The 9,752-nt window shown below is 37.3% G+C and overlaps 1 protein-coding gene across 1 annotated transcript; it reads left to right on the top strand.

Moving 5' to 3' along the window:
* Positions 1 to 632: 632 nt before the first annotated feature.
* On the top strand, positions 633 to 9,475 carry LOC131428485 (putative fatty acyl-CoA reductase CG5065). The gene is made up of 4 exons (XM_058592472.1): positions 633 to 1,589; positions 1,655 to 1,787; positions 1,848 to 2,415; positions 9,392 to 9,475. Exons 1-4 carry the CDS (start codon positions 656 to 658, stop codon positions 9,473 to 9,475), a joined length of 1,719 nt encoding a protein of 572 aa, XP_058448455.1. The 5' UTR covers positions 633 to 655.
* Positions 9,476 to 9,752: the final 277 nt, after the last annotated feature.

The following is a 9,752-nucleotide window of genomic DNA, read 5'->3' as shown; positions in this document are numbered from 1 at the left end:
ATTGGAAATAGTGGTCAAAACCTGGATCGCTTTCACGTTTCTTCAAGATGGCCGAATCTATTTTCACAAACTTCTAGATTCAAAGGATAAATCTTACAGTTTCATACGGAATTTGTTGTGGATACTACTTCCAGTTCCGTAGCCAGAGGGTAAACATGATTTGTAGATTTTGCTAGATTACGTCCGAACAAACTTTCCTGGTTCTATTCAATGAACAGTTTTTTTTTTAATTCCAAAGTAGTATTTATGATGGTATAAGTAATATTAGAAAGGCATCATTACACCGATTAAAACTGGTTTCTCCGCTACTTTTTTTGCTATAGGGTTTAGGAAAGAGATTTCCTTAAAAACCAATCAAAACTTTCAGTGTTTTCTAATAGCTAAAAATCTTCGACTGCGATAATACTAAGATCTAAAGATTTTCGTTGAATTTGTCAAATTTTCATAGATTTATCAACGAATCAACATTTGAATAAAAATTTTCAAAATATGATCAAATCTGCAAACTCTAACTTTTTATTTTGTTTGTCATTTTCGATCCCGCTACTATTGAACTAGCTCATCTCCGAAAGCCTCCCCTCTGGAAAGCACTCGTGTAGATCACCCAGCGCATCCAGAAACGCAACGGGCCGTGAAAAACTAATCGATCTCGATAATGGACCTCCCGATAATGGGTCAGGTGGAAACGCTGGCCAATCGTTTTCACAAACTCAAAGCATCGGCAGTCGCGGTTGACAGTACGGATAAATCGCACGATGCTTCCAAAACCATGAAATGTGATACCAATAATAATAGAGCAGGGAAAAACATGCCACCTGTTCTGGAAATTTCCGAACCCTGCGAGATACGTCCGTTCTACGATGGAAAGGATATTTTCGTTACCGGAGGTACGGGATTTCTGGGTAAGGTACTAATCGAAAAGTTGCTACGCAGTTGCGATGGGATAAAGCACATCTACGTCCTGTTACGACCGAAACGGGGACTGTCGAGTGAACAGCGCTATCGGGAGTTCGTTAAGCATCCGGTTTTCGACAGACTTCGCGAGAAGATGCCGTTCGTGCTGGAAAAGATGGTCTGCGTTGGTGGCGACATAACACTTCCACGGCTAGGTCTGTCGGAGAAAGATATGCAACTGATGCTGGAGAATGTCAACATCGTGTTCCACGTGGCTGCCACCGTTCGTTTCAACGAAGGTTTGAAGGAAGCCGCAGTTCTGAACACGATCGGTACCCAACAGATTTTGGATCTGTGCGTCAAGATGTTTCATCTGCAGAGTGTAGTCCACGTCTCAACCGCTTACAGCAATCCAAGCAGAAAAGTGGTTGACGAAGTGGTATATCCATCCGCGATGGACGCCGACTCCTTCATACAATGCATCAATATCCTACCGGGAGATATCATCAACGCACTGTCCGGAAAGCTCCAGGGAACTCACCCGAACACGTACACATTAACGAAATCGATTGCCGAGCAGCTGGTATCGGAGTACAATCGCCAACTGCCGATCTGTATCGTACGACCTTCCATTGTGACCGGGGCAATCAAGGAACCGTTTCCCGGTTGGATCGACAATGTTTACGGAATAACGGGTAAGTCCTTGGGAAGTCGAGTCCCAATCGATCGCTGGATGCTAACAGAGTTGAATGGTTTTCAGGCATCATGATGGAGATTGGACGAGGAACCATTAGTAGCATAATGTGCGATCAGAAGTGCGTGATGGACGTCATTCCGGTGGACATTGTGTGCAATACGTTGATCGCGGCCGCATGGGAGAACGCTATGACCATGTGATTTGCTTCCGCTCACGGTAGTGCCAGATTAATCTTAGTCCATTCTGTCTCTTACAGATCCAACCCGATCCGGGTATACAACTGCACCTCTGGATCGGTCAATCCGATCAAGTGGCATGAGTACGGCGCAATAACCGAGAAGTGGTCCGTTAGAAATCCAACGAAATATGTCATGCTCTATCCGGGTTTCCGATTCCGGACCAACCGGATGCTACACAAAATCGTCGAACTGTTTCTGCACTTCCTGCCGGCATATCTGTTCGATCTGGTCATGCGAGCTCAAGGCTCCAAACCCATAATGGCCAAAATTGCCAAGCGCTTTCAGAAAGCGGCCGACACGGGTGAGTTCTTTGCCATGCACGAGTGGACCTTCCGTATACCGAACCTGACCAGACTGATGCAAAAGGTACGACTGGCCCGGGACGGTGACGAATTTCCCGTGGACATGAGCGACATGAGCTGGGATACGTATATCGAAAAGTATATGCTCGGAATTCGGACTTTTGTGCTGAAGGATGGCATGGACAGCATGGAGAAGGCAAGGGCGAAGCTCAGGAGGTTATACTGGATAAAGCGTTTGCTGCAAGTGGCCGCACTGTTTCTGCTGTATCATTTCTTTCTTAAAGTGCTAATTTTTTAGTGATGAAACTTCGATTTAAATATTACGGATAAATTTACCACTTTTACTTTATACCTTAAAATATGATAGTCCCGGAATAATCTTATTGGATTTACTGTACAGAACGAAATAATAGATTTCATATAACAAGTTCTCAAAAGCGTAATACTGTACCAATTTCATAAATAATCGAGACTCACTGCAACCGCAGAATTTATTCTTGACGAGAATTGAACAAATATACAATAAACTGTATTCCTCCATCACTATCATTTTTAAGAACTCAGAGGTTTTTCATTTCAGTATATATTCAAAGGGATATGGGATATTCACACAATATTCAATCAGCAGTATCTAAATCTCAGTCCATTAACGAGAATTAGACACAACTTGCATCTCTCAACCAACTGCACCAAAAAAAGGAAATCAATAGTTACACACGTTTCTCAGAGATAGCAGAACCGATTTTCACAAACTTAGTATCAAATGAAATAGAATGAAAATGAATTTCATTTGGATCCGACTTTCGGTTCCGGAGTTACAACGAAATATGTGCAAATTTATGGCAAAATGCCCGAAAAAAAATCGGAAATTTCTTAACCGGTTTCACAAACTAAGAAGCAAATAAAAGGTCTTGAAATTCTTCAAAAAGTTGATCCAGATCCGACTTCCGGTTTCGGTATTACAGTGCGTTTAGTGATAATTTTCAATTTCATGAGTATTTTTTAGTCACAAGCGATGGCGAAACGAGGTGCACATTTTTATAAAAATACTAAATTCTTCTAGTTGGTAGATCTTGTTAGTTATTGAATATATAAAACTACTTTGGGACTACTAGTCCCTGGTTTCCGCTTCCGAAAGCACTGATAATAGTGAAAAAAACTCCAAAAACGAAACTTACTTCGATTTATCAGCAACGGTTAAACTAATTTTCACAAAGCATAATTCAAATTAAAGCTCTCATTGTTTTGAAATATTTTGTGCAATTTCATCCAGATCGGATTTCCGGTTCCGAAATTATAAGGCGATGAGAGTCAAAACATTCAAATCGTCATTCAAAATGACGATGCAAAACTGGTACGCGTCGGTACGTGCGGCTTTGCTCTGTTCGCAGCGTGCTTTGTTGAATTTCTTCTTGCGTGCAGGATTACCAACAGGGTAAATCTGTTATTATAAAATTATGATAACGATCCTTTATATAAAAGTACACTTATTGCACTTCTCATATAGAAAGTTAATGCAATCAAAAGCGAAAATTGGCCCAGAGGGATAAGTGTTCTACCTCATTCGACACAGTTCTTCGATAATGTCACTCATAAAATAAAAAATTTCATAGTCCCATAGATTGCTATTGAATTTCATAATACTTTCATAGGGTGAAGTGTGTTAAAAATTTCACCCCGTCATTTGTAGCGACAATACAAAAAAGGGTAAAATTATTCTAGATTTGGCTCAAAACTGATTCAACTTGTAGGCTATATTATATAAACGCTAAAGCTAAATGCTAAAGCTAAATGCTAAAGCTAAATGCTAAAGCTAAATGCTAAAACTAAATGCTAAAGCTAAATGCTAAAGCTAAATGCTAAAGCTAAATGCTAAAGCTAAATGCTAAAGCTAAATGCTAAAGCTAAATGCTAAAGCTAAATGCTAAAGCTAAATGCTAAAGCTAAATGCTAAAGCTAAAGGCTAAAGCTAAATGCTAAAGCTAAATGCTAAAGCTAAATGCTAAAGCTAAATGCTAAAGCTAAATGCTAAAGCTAAATGCTAAAGCTAAATGCTAAAGCTAAATGCTAAAGCTAAATGCTAAAGCTAAATGCTAAAGCTAAATGCTAAAGCTAAATGCTAAAGCTAAATGCTAAAGCTAAATGCTAAAGCTAAATGCTAAAGCTAAATGCTAAAGCTAAATGCTAAAGCTAAATGCTAAAGCTAAATGCTAAAGCTAAATGCTAAAGCTAAATGCTAAAGCTAAATGCTAAAGCTAAATGCTAATGCTAAAGCTAAATGCTAAAGCTAAATGCTAAAGCTAAATGCTAAATGCTAAAGCTAAATGCTAAAGCTAAATGCTAAAGCTAAATGCTAAAGCTAAATGCTAAAGCTAAATGCTAAAGCTAAATGCTAAAGCTAAATGCTAAAGCTAAATGCTAAAGCTAAATGCTAAAGCTAAATGCTAAAGCTAAATGCTAAAGCTAAATGCTAAAGCTAAATGCTAAAGCTAAATGCTAAAGCTAAATGCTAAAGCTAAATGCTAAAGCTAAATGCTAAAGCTAAATGCTAAAGCTAAATGCTAAAGCTAAATGCTAAAGCTAAATGCTAAAGCTAAATGCTAAAGCTAAATGCTAAAGCTAAATGCTAAAGCTAAATGCTAAAGCTAAATGCTAAAGCTAAATGCTAAAGCTAAATGCTAAAGCTAAATGCTAAAGCTAAATGCTAAAGCTAAATGCTAAAGCTAAATGCTAAAGCTAAATGCTAAAGCTAAATGCTAAAGCTAAATGCTAAAGCTAAATGCTAAAGCTAAATGCTAAAGCTAAATGCTAAAGCTAAATGCTAAAGCTAAATGCTAAAGCTAAATGCTAAAGCTAAATGCTAAAGCTAAATGCTAAAGCTAAATGCTAAAGCTAAATGCTAAAGCTAAATGCTAAAGCTAAATGCTAAAGCTAAATGCTAAAGCTAAATGCTAAAACTAAATGCTAAAGCTAAATGCTAAAACTAAATGCTAAAGCTAAATTAAAAATAAATGAAACCGAAATAATACTAAAAACTATAGGGTGGGTCCAAAATTGAAGATGTTCGAATTAACGTCCCCATTTCTTGAAAATTTTTCGGTGAAGTAATTACCCCAACACGACATCACCACAACAGTTGAAATTATACTAGTTTTAAGTAAATAGTTCTTTAAAATTAATTTTTAATCTTAGAGAAATGACTTCAATGTATTCTCATTCTGAAAAAAATCCACCTGAATTTTTTTATTTTTATTAGTTATATTTGTTAGTTGTTGAGTTAATAAACTACATAAATTTTGATCTTATCAAATTTTCCTGACATTGGTCATTGTTTTCAAAAGGTGAAATACTGCAAGTACACTCAAACCTTTATCAAATCAATAGAAAAGAATTAATTTCATAAAAAAGAACTCGCATGTGATTCGCATGAAAATTTATGCACAACGTCTTCTAAATTCGATTCAAATTCTTCTCCGCTATTCCAATTATCAATGAAGTTTGTAAAACAGGATTTTTTTTATTTTATGGAAAACTGGATCGGTTTCAGCTCGTTTGATTTTTGTTTTTAAAGTCTATTCTAAGTTCTTTGCAGTTTGTTGGAAACGTTTCAAAATATATATTCGTGTATATTCATTATAATTCTCTAAAAGAAATGTAAAATTGGCTTGGGAGTTTTCTGTTTTTTCAAATTGTAGAAAAAGGTTATAAGAATTGCATAAATATGATTCTCAAAATGTCACCAAAATCTCCAAAACAATTGAAAGAAAGTCTGAGACGACAACAAGTGACGACCGACTACTGGCCGCCGCAGAATTCGAACATTTAGGGGTTGGTTTGTACAAAAAGTAGTCGGCCAGTAATCGGTCATCACTCGTTTTCGTCCGAGACGTCAGATAGGATATGGCCCCTAGTGTCATATACTTAAAGGGTCGCTTAATTTGTTTGAACTTTGCGTCTGCTTTGCGGATCAAATTGAAATGCTTTAAGCATTGATGAGCCGAAGGCGAAACTAAATATGTACTCATCGTACAAACCAAAAACCCCTAAATGTTCAACATGCATTCATTTATTTATGAAAACAGCTCATCACCCATCTGTCTGTATTCATTTAAAGGGAAATTTCAAGCGAACGATGATCAATCGAATATAAAATTTTAAATCAGACGAACGAAGAACTTCCCTTTTAGTATGGTGTTGTAAACCTCGAAAAGTATCGATTTTTGGAGCATTTTGGATGTTGAAATGATAATCAATAATAATAATAATCATATATTGATGGTTATCATGAAAAAAAATATCTAAAAAAATTCACTCACCTAAAACAGTTCGAAAACATTTTTGTAAAATCGAACAAATTTACCTCAACTTTCATAATTTCGGGGAAAACGATTGATTGACTTCGTGAAACAACCACAACAATTTGCAGCAGTGATAAAAACACTTGTGGAATATATTCATTTATCAGGATCAAAATAATTTCATTGCACTCAAAACAACACTTTTTTACCACATATTCTACACAAGCAATTTTCGTATAACACGTGATATTGGCACTGAAGTTGTGCTCTTCGATTTTTGTTTAAGCTTGTTTGTAAACAGTACCGCTGAACTGTCAAGGATGAATACTTGTTCATTTGTGTTTTGTGTCGAAGAACACACCTCAAACAATCATCTTTACACTTTGCAACTAGTGACTTTTATTTAATAAATCTCAAAACCAAACCGTATCTAATCGTGAACAAATGTTTTAAAACTCTATTTAGGCGATATGGATCGTAAATGGTCTCATTCAATTTGTCAACAGACAAACAAAAATACCTATGTTTACAAACAGTACTGCTGAACTATCAAAATGCGTTCATTTGATTGAGGTTAGCAGTGATGGTAAAAAACCTAATAGTCAAAGAAACTGGCCCTCAATTAGGAGCTGACATTTCAGCTGTTTTTCAAAGAACGGCGAATCTAACATTGACAGTAAATGGAGAAAAACATCGATGAATGTTTCGATTTTGGTTTCAAATGGTATTTAGAAATTATCGTATATTCTGAGATCAATTTATGATTAGTCGATGAATTGTTAGTTTATCTCCAAAAGGGATGCAAATTCTAACACTTTCTATCTATATCCACTGAATAAATCAACATAAAAAGAGTTTCACCCTTTTTCGATTTGTTTACTTTTATGCTTCCCGTGTGAATTATAAAGATGCGCCCTTGCGCATTTTTCATGAAATTGGCTGGTTTTCGCGGCTAAGACAAATCTGCGAGTAATTTAATCGTCTCATTTACTATTTCCAGTGGTAACAGGCTCGGAAACCATCTGAAATAAAGAAAAAAAAAGTTTCGCCCTTCCTTACTAGCAATTGAAGTATCGCCCCGTTTGTTGTCATGGAACACGGTGGGCGAAACTTACGTAAACAAATGGAATGACAGTTTCGCCCATTATAGTTCTTTGTATTACAAACGTTGAGATTTTTGCAGAATCCGAATTTTTAGGCAAAATTATAAGATTTGGAAACTTTTATTGGTAGGTGAGAGAAACTCGATTTGTTTACTTTTGTAAGATTCGCCCATCTTTGAAAAACAGCTGATTTGTTCCGAAGTAGAAAAAAGAAGAAGAGCTTAAACATTGCAAATCGTTTCACACTAAACAGATGTATACAAATATCGTTCCTTGATGCTGGAAACACATACAGACAATCTTTTTAGTTCCTTTCACTGTAGAACACGTTTTCAACAGGCACTTTTCCGTCATTTTTTGATTTTTAATTTGCAGTCGCAAAACAAAATAAAGACACGGCAGCTGTCAAAAATGAACTTGATTCATCGGCAGCTCATTTCTGTCATCTTCGTGCAAAACCTAATTGAAATCATTTGATGGGTAAACAGTTCTTGAAAGAAACGTAGAAATAAAAATACTTCCACTGACCGAATGGATGCCAAAGTTCATTCAATAAATCTCTTGACGCACAACCAAAATGGCATTGAAATGTATCGTTTTGAAAACAGGGCTGCGCAGCGACCGACACAATCGAATGAACCATTATTTTGATAATTCATTGCGTGAACAGCTTGGTCATCGGTTCCGGTACTTCCGCACAAGTAGTCTGATTCGGTCGCCGGTGGATAACGGTACGGTTGTAGGAAAATTTCGCGAGTGGTTTTCGGTTGGAATGTTTAAACGAAATCTTCTGCGAAAATGAATGAAAGTTGTCGTTAAAAACGGAAGAAAATCGGTTTCGTAGTGAATTAGGTCCGCTGAGTAGTGTGTGAATCCAAATGAAATGCGCTAAGATCAAGTGAAGCTGGAATCGCAGCGAAATTGTGCTTTTCATCGCACTCCCGCTGTAGATTGCGATGTTAAATTTGAGCTTGTTTACAATAACCTAAACCAATAAATTTTTTAATCTCGAAATGATTTGTAAACCAAGGAAATAAAAATGTGGTCTAGACTTAGACGGAGACGTCGGTTGTATATTTATCGACTAAACCGCCTTCGTGTTGAAATTGGGGCAATAAAAAAAGGACCAAACCTTATCCTCAATGCAGGATAAACAGAATTCAATGTTTATTCCTTTACGGCATAGATTCGTTATGTTTCTATTCGCCTATGCGTAAGCTATATTCACCAGCCTAGATCCTTGATCGCGTGGTGAGAAGAGAATCGCTCTCTATTTCCACTCTTCGCTTAATTTTGGATTCTCCTTTTGCTTTGGTAAATTTTGAGTAAATCTCACGCACACATCTATTTTGTTATTCGGAAAACTCTCAAATGAGAGGAAAATGTATAGATTAAAGAACTAACATAGACATAAAAAAAATGTAAACTAATCAAAAATTTGTAAATAAATCAGTTGTATTTTAGACACCAAATTGGACGGATAGTCCAGCAGTTTTTATTTCTTAAAAGAAATAATTTTTTCATGGTGGCTCCAGAGAGGAACAACTCAACAGTAATAGATTCTCACAAAATTGATGAGAATCTTAAAAGAATAGCTGTTTCCAAGCTACCAAGTAGAATCCGACGGACGGTCGGCAAACTAAGTTTCCAACGGATAGTTGGAAAATTACCGGCTCAACACGGCTGGTGAACAACCGGCACAGACGCTGGTGATCGAATCCGACGGACTGTCGGCAACCTAAACTCTCCAACGGATAGTTGGAAAATTACCGGCTCAACACGGCTGGTGAACAACCGGCACAGACGCTGGTGATCGAATCCGACGGACTGTCGGCATCCTAAACTATCCAACGGACAGTTGGAAAATTACCGGCTCAACACGGCTGGTGAACAACCGGCGCAGACGCTGGCGATCGAATCCGACGGACTGTCGGCAACCTAAACTCTCCAACGGACAGTTGGAAAACTACCGGCTCAACAAGGCTGGTGCAAACCAAACCGGCAGCGGAGCAGAAATTTTATTCGACGGACGGTTGGATCAAAGTCACATCTCTGGCAACAAGGCAAGTAAATGGATACTTTTTTAAATAAGAAAAACGAAAATGGTCACTGTCCACTTTGCGACAAACCAGATAATGAAGATGCAATGGTGTGTTGCGATGAGTGCGATCGTTGGTTACACCAACGATGCGTAAAACTTGAAAATTTACCAACAAAAC

Source organism: Malaya genurostris, chromosome 1, assembly GCF_030247185.1.
Source record: "Malaya genurostris strain Urasoe2022 chromosome 1, Malgen_1.1, whole genome shotgun sequence".
Lineage (NCBI taxonomy): Eukaryota > Metazoa > Arthropoda > Insecta > Diptera > Culicidae > Malaya > Malaya genurostris.
This window is presented reverse-complemented; position numbering and strand designations above follow the sequence as displayed.

What these genes read in the sequence shown, in the direction of transcription:
- LOC131428485 (XM_058592472.1), top strand. Translation starts at nt 656, where the DNA reads ATGGACCTCCCGATAATGGGTCAGGTGGAAACGCTGGCCAATCGTTTT. An exon ending in TGGGAGAACGCTATGACCAT is followed by an intron (nt 1,788 to 1,847) that starts GTGATTTGCTTC and finishes TGTCTCTTACAG; the next exon opens with ATCCAACCCGATCCGGGTAT. An exon ending in TGTATCATTTCTTTCTTAAA is followed by an intron (nt 2,416 to 9,391) that starts GTGCTAATTTTT and finishes TCCAACGGACAG; the next exon opens with TTGGAAAATTACCGGCTCAA.